The sequence below is a fragment of the Spea bombifrons genome, chromosome 9 (genome assembly GCF_027358695.1).
Source record: "Spea bombifrons isolate aSpeBom1 chromosome 9, aSpeBom1.2.pri, whole genome shotgun sequence".
Classification (NCBI taxonomy): Eukaryota; Metazoa; Chordata; class Amphibia; order Anura; family Pelobatidae; genus Spea; species Spea bombifrons.
In genome coordinates this window covers 18,033,490-18,043,769 of record NC_071095.1, presented here as the reverse complement: position 1 = coordinate 18,043,769, position 10,280 = coordinate 18,033,490, and the positions used below count along the sequence as shown (strand labels likewise).

Sequence of the window (10,280 nt, the reverse complement as noted above, 5' to 3'; positions counted from 1 at the left end):
TATTCTTGGGGGTAATTATTGAAGAATTGTTAGAGTCCCTAGGTGATAATGCCACTGACAGGGGAGCTGGTGAAGAGATGTTCTGTCCAGGAAAATTAGCAGTGCTTCAGCTGAAAAGTGACCGTAAAGATATAATATATAAAGACAGGGTTGGTTGAATGTAAGATAGGTCTTCCTAATAAAATGAAAAGTGATTTACTCGCATGTTAAGCTGTGGTTCTCTCCAGTCAATTTAGAGAGAAGATTAATGACTTCAAGACTAGATAAAGATGAAGAAGCTGTAGCCTGAAACTATGAACGTCCACTTGGGTTTGGAAAGCGCTGAAGATATGTCCAGCTCAGACCAAGAGCTAATGCACAGTCAAGGTAGGAGCCTACATCCAGCTGTCCCTAGGTCCTCACTAGTCTCCAGCATGACCTCCGTTTTGGATGGAAATGATTACCACCGTTCAGATCATCATCTGGCTACCTCTCTTCATCCTGGACTTGGATTTGGGGGTGATTCCCCACCAGCATCCACCAATAGTTATACAACCTTGACTCCACTTCAGCCTCTCCATGAAAAGTTTCATCACCACCAGCACCATCAGTGTGTCCCAGTTGGGAACGTGATTGGAAGCTTCACTCTCATGAGGGAGGACAGAGGATTAGGGCCTCCAGGTAATTTTTATAGCCACTATCCCAAAGATATAACAATGGGCCAAACTCTAACCTCCTTGCCCAGCCCAAACCTGTCAAGCATGCACAGTTATGGTCATCACTCTGGACACTTGAGTAATGAGAAGATGGTATCTGGGAATGGTTTTGATGGCCATCACTCCATGTTCAGCAGAATTGATCAGCACTTTTCCAGAGAGTTATCCCCACCTCCGACTTCCGGCGTGGGATCACCAAACTCCATGCACCAACATCATTATGGTCACCACAGACCTGAAATAAACTGTAGACAAAATCCTCCAATGCCAACTCAAAGCACTGCCCTTTCAAGTCAACTGGAAGAGATTAATACCAAAGATGTAGCCCAAAGAATAATAGCAGAACTGAAGAGGTACAGCATCCCGCAGGCTATATTTGCTGAGAGAATCTTATGTAGATCACAAGGAACCCTCTCAGATCTTCTAAGAAACCCCAAACCTTGGAGCAAGCTAAAGTCTGGGAGAGAGACCTTCAAGAGGATGTGGAGGTGGCTTCAGGAACCAGAGTTTCAAAGAATGGCAGCTTTAAGGTTAGAAGGTAAGTTACTTTCTTTAAAGCATGCTGCTTGCCTGCACCTTAGACAATACAGGAAATGTATAAACGGTTTAGTAACAGGGTGAGCTGGTTATAAACATTTCAGAATATTTTAATATGGACAGATTTAATCTTTTCGGCCTAGGGTCTAGTGTTGAGCTCTTGACTCATTTGGCTTTCAAAAGAATTTCTAAATAAGATATCCTTTATACTTCTATCCAATCTATTTCTAGAAAGGGTTACATTTATGTTGGTGTATTAACCTCAGCTAAAACCCATGCATTATCAAATTTTTCACTCAACATGAAACAAGATGGTGGCACAATATCATTTATATGCCCTGCGTCACAGAGAAAAAGTGAGATATCCATACACCATCCCTATAATAATAATATTGCACTGCTGGGGCACGACCAATGTAAAAAGTGAATAGAGTGGTCCCTTGTGACACCAAACAGTGGATAATACAACCAAAAGAAAATTGACATGTCAGCATGTAAGGTGATACAATCAAGTACTGTAAATCGTGATGCCTCCTGCATTGTGTCTAACATTCCCTGTATTGTATGGGGTTGGATATGTATGTATATTCAGTGTATAAACATCTTCAGTATACATTCTCTTTATAAAACAGGTGGATTCTAAATGCTGTTTTGTACCTTTTCAACATCTTGTCAACTACCATTACAAATTGAAAAAACTATCAATATATATATACGTTCAACATTAGCCATCTAGATAGACTGCACATGGATATTTTAAGGCATTACATTCAGACAAATTCATAACTTTTGTTTAGATAGGAATAAGATTTACGTGGAATTTTTTTAAAGTATTAACATTGTGTATAATTTTATTTGTTGATTTTGCGAGAATAGTTATATCATTGTATTTATTTATTACTGAGCTTGCATTGCAAAATGAGTTTCATTGTTACCGGAAAGCAACCAGTTTATTGAGGAAGGAAGATTTGGGCATAACTTGTGGTCGTCTGAATTAAAACTGCTGCAGATTCATTATATCATATATGCCAAATTTGCTGTATCTTCAAATTAAAATAATGATAACAAAGGTCAAGGAATTGTACAGGGAAACAAAATTTAGAAAATATTCTACAGTTTAATTAAAAAGAATAAATGAATCACAAAATCTGGTAACTGTGAAAAAATGTCTTGGCCTATCTGTCCTGCCCCTACCTGCCCTATTATACATGTTCTTAGCGATTAGAGGGGTAAACAATTTCATGTTAGTGAAAAATTATTTTTTGTATTTTTAAGCTGTATGTAGAATCTTAGAATGTATTTTATTCTTACATATTTTTGATATATATTTTTTTAAAGTAAAAATGGAAAAGAAAGGCCCAGTTCTCATGAACCAGCACAAATTTTATTTTTTTTTAAAAAATTACATATTCAAACATCGTGTTTCTCTTGAACAATCTTCTCAACAGGAGAACAATTTGACAAGTGTGTCATTATTCACAACATTTTGTGATGGTGCTCAAAATTACATGGATCTTTTAGTTTTATAAAGATGTCTATCTACAGGTAGTTATTGGGTTGTTTTTTTTTTTAAATACAAAAAGTGCAAAATTTGCTTTTGGAAGAATATTTAAAGAGCATTTATTCTTTAAATCCAATGCCATCATAAGTTGTTTATGATACCTGGACAATGGAAACTGTGTAGTTCCAATAGCAAGAAAAAAAAAATAGCAAAGTATATATACACGTTTAAACATTTATGATTTTCATCACATTAAACAAATATATATATATATATGTTTATAGTTAATTTCTATTTCTAATAATTTTTATTTCTATAAAGAGGATTTATTGCGGTGTGTCTTGTAGAATTGACCTTAGAGTACGCCTGTATGTAGAATATATAAAATTCTGCTATGTGTATCTATGAACATTTTTTTAAAAAAAAAAACATGATGTATATATACCCCCAATTTTTTTTTTTATCTAGGAGTATGCAGGGATATGTAAATTATTTACTCCCACCCTTCCTATGCACTAGGTTTTTATTTTAAAATAGATCTAACGCAAAATACCAATGGCCTGCGGCTGCCAGGGCACGTTATGGTCTTGAAATAAACCTTAAGGCCGCATTCTGGCTAACTTTTCCTTTTTTTATTAAAACAGTGGATTATAGGTAAGCGTATATGCCAATATTTTAATTTATATTTTTTTATTAACATGTTTAACTGCTTGCAAAAATAATTCAGTTAAACAGCATGTGAAAATGTTATACACTATAACACAGCAGTCTTCCATATAAATGTTCTATACCTTGGTTTAAATACACACACACACACATATATACACATATATATATCTATATATCTATATATATTTATATATATATTATGTAATTCTTTGTAGTTCTTTTAAATATTAACTCAATATCTAAAAATATTTGTAATGTAATTGTATTGTATTGTACTTATGTGTTTAGGTTTTGTTTTTTTTTAGGAATTCTCAGGAAAATATTTGAAATGTATTCTGTAAGATGTGTTTGCTATACAGGATCCAACATCTTACGTGTATTTTTGATGAAACTTTTTCTTTAAACGCGCAAAAAAGTATTACAATTTAATCAGGTTTCTGTTATGCTTGGCCCATTCACCTATATGAGGATAAGGAATCCTACAATCCAAGTATATATTTTTGATCAAAGTATAAGTCAAATGCTGAAGAGAGACCCTGATACTGAGTAGGAACTGGAAGCCTCAAAAAATATATATATATATTTTTAATTTAAGGATCAGTAATTCATTTTCACCACATTTTGGAGGCTGACAAAAAATATAAAATGTACAGTGCTGCGGAATTCGATGGCGGTATATAAATCAATGATTATGATAACCAAATCAACAATTATTGCGAAACTATTATACAGAATTACAATTTCTTATTTTTAGAATTCAAATAAACTATGTAAATTCTGTCTTAACATTGACAAGGCGCGTGAAATCGTACATTATTAATAATTGAAAATAAGGGTAAGAAATTTTATAGAAATTTTATAGAAGAGTCTGGAAATGAATAACACTGGAAAAAGGAAGAGGTATTTTTTTTAATAATTAATACACTATTGATTGTATTAAAAATGATCACAGTCATACTACACATACAAGCAAATTAATTATTAAACTGTAATAAAGTAATAAAAATTTCCTCTAGGCACAAACAGGTCAGCATTTAAATGGTCTACTAGCCGTACCTAATGGCGGAAGGACTTCCATGCTTGGTAAAAACGCGATTATTACCAAAAATTAAGTTGCAAAATATTTAGCTCCAGTATGCTTATGGGTAAATATATTCCAAGGATATTTAAATGAAAATATACAAATATTATAAAACGTATTTAATTTTAACATTCATATTAGGGCTAATAAGCCTACTTCAGTCATTGGCAAGCAGTTGTTAAATGACACCATACGTTGTATATGTATGCATGCATACGTGCATTTATATATATATTATATAATATTCAGACTGAATTAAAATACGTTTAGACAGACTGTTAACATAAGTGCAGTTTGATGATGGATGCCTTTTAATTACGACCATCAGATCACTATGAGGCTTTTTAAATCATGCTTGTTTGTACACATAGTTTGAAACATGGGCAATTAATTAGCGTGAGTTGAATGTACATTCATGTTCATATGGTTCCCGCTATTAGAGCACTTTGCTATTTTTATTTATTTATTTCCCTCAAGGATCTAAATCCTCCATTCGGTGGAGATCCTACAGGTAGGTAGGGATGTTTGGAAATATAATATCACGATAAAGAGGACAGCAAGGCAAGTTAACTAATTTTGCAATTCTAGAATGGATTGGCAGCGAATGAAGTGCAGCAAACAAAGGGTTACAGCAAAAAAAAAAAAGAAAAAAAAGCATCGATTTTACTGCCGACTCAGTCAGCGCCACTCACACACACACAATCCACTCATAAACTACCCACAATCCCTTGCACCTGATTCCCCGGGGGTGCTTTCTCTGAGCATTTTATGGATTTTTTATTTGAGAAATTAGCCCCCCTACCCCCCCCCACCTTCAGATATTTATTTTCTACCTTATATTATTTTAAACGATTCACCAGCTTCATGATTTATTAGAAATAAGAATAGATTGTTACATTTATTGTGAAAGTGTCAAAAGCAAATAAATATTTATATATAAAATACCCCATAAGTTGCACAAACTTTTATTCAGTATCCCTTATGCTAGCTACATAATTCTTAATGGAAGTGGATCTTTTGTATGTTCTATTCTGCTCGACATGGCTGCACCTGTTGTATGATGGATGCCTCTGAGCATGCTCAGACCGTGGCTTCACACATTGTGCTTGCGCGTTTCACAAGAACGACACTCAGAGACCAGACTATTCTAGCGTCACTTGTGGCATGATAATTCCACAGAGATGATTATTGTAATCATTATCGACCTTATCTCAGATATCCAACAGATATTTGGGGTCAAAGTTCCAAACGTGGAGCTTTCACCATAGACGCCAGCGATGTTTTTTTTTTTTTTTTAACCAGATTTGGCATTTGGAATCCTCTTTATACATAACCCCCATTATCCATTGTTTTAGAACGTCTCCGGTTAATATGCACTCAATTAACACAGGTTATCATTCGCTTGTATCTATGTATGAGCCTGAAAACTTGTGGTTTCCTTGAAATGGTGCTACATTTCTAGAGTAAATAAAGGACATTATTTCTTAGTAGAGGTATCAACGTTACTCCGACCTTCCATATTGTGGTTTAGTAAGTGCCCCAAATCACTAGTTCCACTTGTTTAAGAAAAAAATAATAATTCTGTATTATAAGAGATATATTTAATAAGAAGCTATCCATTTAGCTCAGAATGAAGCGTTGCGGATGTATCCTTTCTAAACGGCTCTATTACAGATTATACCCGGATGGCGAGATAATGGGAGATGGAAAATCGGTAGGTGGGAAGTTATCTATTGTAGATTAGGAACGAGATATCAATTCACCATTCTACTTTTTAATAAGGAGCGATACGTTCTGAAATCGGTGAATTACAAATAAGAAAAGTGTATCCCCGTTAATTGTGTATAAGGCGTTAGTAAGCCACTAGTAAATGTGTCATTAATTACGTAACGAATGCCACATAAACGTCCTGGGACTGGCCAGTCCCTATGCGAGTCGAGGGGTAAAGTGTCTGTAGGCCGACACCAGTGTCTGACAAGGCTTGTGGAACACATTGTTGCTTATGGGGCATTTTGTCAAAGTCTTTTACAAAGAAGTAGGCTGTTGGCTACCGTTATTCGAAAACGACCCCGTGGTGCCTGCTTCCCGTGGACTAGATAAAAGTGTTGCCTATATGGGAGCACGTGATGTGTGTTAGTGGCCTGGGCAGATTGGGGTCTCCTGTCCCAGCCATCCTTAATGTTGGGGGGGAAATTGAAATTTCAAGCTAGGAGAGAATTTTTGCCTTCCGTCTAACGAGAGTATTAATTAGCATGTGCCGCAGTATAGTTAACACGACCCTGATCACATTAACCTTTTTTACGGTGCCATCATGTTCAGGACTCTCAGCCTTTGTACGTTAATAGCCTCTACAAAATCACTAATAAAAAATTGGCACCTCCTTCGTGCCTCTCCCAACGTGACGGCCAGCACAGCTCCCTAACCCACTACATATGATCGGGACGGACAATAGCTTTTTAACCAAGCCTGGCTTTGTAAAACAAAAGGTTATCAAGTCAGCCAATTCATGGCCATGGGCTCTTGTTGCGTAGGGTTAGGCTCGCCATTTGCTTGCTGACGTCCCACGAGCACAGAGGTCTTTTACAGGCTGATGCGCACGTGGGAATCACTAAATTGGCCAAAAGGAAAGGCAGTGATGATCTTCCACCGAGATCCTTTCTAGGTTGTCCCTAAGTAAGCCAGATTGTCCACCAAGTATCAAACAAAGGACGATCACTATTGCTACTTACAGAAAGACTCATGTGTGATTAAAGCTTCCACTACTTGCCCCCTTTCTAAAAAGCAAAATTCACATAGTACTTACACGCCGGGTATAGTCCACATCCTGAAATTTGGACGCGTCTTGAAAAATCTGATTGTGATTTTGGTTTCGTTCCGGTTATAGGCTCTTTATTTTAGAACAGCTAAATTTAGGAGGAACGGGAATTAAGGCCACCGAGTTATTCTTGAAATATCTGGATGTCACGGGGCAAACACAACATGTTTTTAGAACATGAAATTATCAGTTCTACACATAAGTAATGCAAGATATTTTAAAATGGGTGAGATTATGGTGTATTCAAAGCTTCAGATGTAAATTGTTGGCTTTATAAATTAAGAACAAAAACAAAATCTAAAATTATAAAAAAACTAAATAAATAAAAATAGTAAAAAATCTAGGTGACATACTAACAGAGTACTTGGAAATTTTACATTTGGCAAATATACAGTCATCAGAAGTCCACAGAAATTCAGCAATCACTATGCGGTCTGGTAAAACACACAGGATCGGGTATCGTGAGCGTGTAACACGCGGTAGCCCTGACTCAATATACAGCTTATTTTGACAATCCAGCGGTGGAAAGGGCATCTAATCAAAGTACAAGCCAATCGCGCTGCTGCATTCGGCCCTGTAAGATGGTAGATTTGCGGGCTCCTGGACCCGGATCTTTCAGGGTTAACATGTATATATACAGTAGTGTACGCCGGCCACACAGCCAAGAGGAGATCAATATTTTTCTATCAGTGTGCAGCGTCCCAGACACAAGGTGGGGGAGGGATGAGACCAGATGGGGACAAAAGGTTGAAATGGGGGGTATATTTTGTAATATAATCAGCATCGCCGGCAGGGTCTTGTCTGACTACCCCCCCAATACAATAAGATCGGAGATTAATGTACTTAATGTCATATAGTTGGGCATGCATGTCAGAACACACACAGGGATATAGACAACAGCGTTTATTGTGTATTGATGAAATTTAAATGGGATAACGTTTCAGACCTCTTGCCCTCCCCTGCAGCCTCTTATTCTAAAGTACGAGTCAAACAGATACTCACAGAACCCGCACGCCAATTGTTTAAATAAAATATATATATATTCTCCTTGTAAGTAACAAACCCAGAAGTGCAGCGATATATTTTGCAGGGGGGAATAAAACATAGAATTTTGAGAAATAAGTTGTAAATCTACATTATTTTTTTGTAATATAAATAATGTAACAAGCTTTTCTACCAATCAATGCCCAAGATGGGTAGACAGCCTCAGACATTTTCTCCCCTGAAGGCTGAATGGCAATACCGTAACATAAATCAGTAAATATTGACGAATTTTCAGACGCATAGCCCTCCACAGAGGCAACAAGACCAACCCATATAATACAAACGGAGTAGGACTCAGATTAAGGTGGTGATGACTATCAAGGCGGTCATTACAACGCCGGTTATGGAACAAGGTCCTGCATGCCAATCTCCATGTGGTCTTCAAGCCACAGAAGACCCGGTCAATATCATCAAGCTTCTTATTACATACACACTACCCTGCCGGTTCTCATCCAGAGGGCCAGATAGAAGGTTCGGGCTCTATAGACAAGAGGGTCACATTTTTGCATCTGCTGCCTATATCACTAGCTCAAGATTCACCTGTATTTCCTTAGACAACAAAAAGACATTCATATAATAATTCTAGTTGATGGAACGTTTTAACTTGGTCGTGAAACGGCATCCAGTTTGTGGTGCTTGGTCCTCGTAACAGCTAGGACCACCGGCCACCAACCAATCAGCCCCTCACTCAGCCATTTTACACGTTCCCTTTGAGGTTACTGTAGAGCAGCCACAGAAAGAAAGGACTTTTGTTGGTTTAACGTCACTTCTAATGCTTGTTTGTCGTTGTGCTCAGTCATATCATTTTCCTCTGATTAATGTCCATTAATGAGGTTTTCCATAAAGTGCAGATGCTAATCATATGTAATTTTTGGGGGGTGAAAGCAAACTGCATCGTACAGATCGTAACGCAGTAGTGGTGGGTACAAAGAACCTGAATTTTAATAATCAGAGCCTATTTGAAATGATTAAAATTGGGTGCTCATGCGTCATTGCCTAAAGGTGTTCCAAGCATAATTTTGTATTAATTGACTTATTTTCTCTCTTTTTTTTTATATCTGCTCACAGCCTGCAAAAGGAAAGAGCAAGAACAAAGCAAAGCAGAAAGAAATCACGTGCCTAAGAGGCACCGGCTGGTTTTCACCGACATCCAAAGACGCACGCTACACGCCATCTTTCACGAGAACCAGCGGCCCTCCAAAGAATTACAGATCACCATAGCTCAGCAGCTGGGCCTGGAGCTCTCCACGGTCAGCAACTTCTTCATGAACGCCCGCCGTAGAAGCCTGGATAAGTGGATGGACGAGGGTCACGGACACCAGACATCCTCTGGATCTTTGGCCTCCAAGGGGGGTTCAGCTATTGCTTGCACCAAAGCATGAGAATAGGACTATAGTGCTACCAACCAAAGATAGGAGAAGATTAGCCTTCATCTTGACCAACCCTCCATCACGTACACCAGTTAAGAAACACGAACACTTAAGTGTCGTGAGAAGAGATGACACTAAGGGGTTTGATCGAATGGCTAATCTCTCCAACAGTTGTAGACTCAGACATTTGACCGATACCTCTTTACATGGGTTCTTGGGGTACAAAATTCTTTTTCTCCATTATTTCTTTGGAGTTTATTTATTTTAGAACGCTGAGAGCACAATCAGCAAGGTACAAAATATTTGTCTGTCCTTTCACAAATTAGGCATATGTTTCCGCAGGGAGGTCACCTGCCTACAATCTCTCCATTTTTGAGATCCATGTATGATTTCCATATTTTACAACCATTCATCATTGTGATTTTTTTTTTTAATGGGTTATCGTGGAAAACCTTCAGCTGGACTTTGGGTCATTCTTCAAGAAGGAGAAATAGTTTCCAGAAGGTTTTGTATGGCTGGAGTTACTAAAGGACCCATAAGCAGTTTATCATTTAAAGTACATCATGTG

At 37.3% G+C, this 10,280-nt stretch overlaps 1 protein-coding gene across 1 annotated transcript; it reads left to right on the top strand.

The window, feature by feature from the left end:
* Window positions 1–280: 280 nt before the first annotated feature.
* LOC128505079 (hepatocyte nuclear factor 6-like) lies at window positions 281–9,724 on the top strand. Its single transcript, XM_053475381.1, has 2 exons — window positions 281–1,233; window positions 9,411–9,724. Exons 1-2 carry the CDS (start codon window positions 294–296, stop codon window positions 9,722–9,724), a joined length of 1,254 nt encoding a protein of 417 aa, XP_053331356.1. The 5' UTR covers window positions 281–293.
* The last annotated feature ends 556 nt before the right edge of the window (window positions 9,725–10,280 follow it).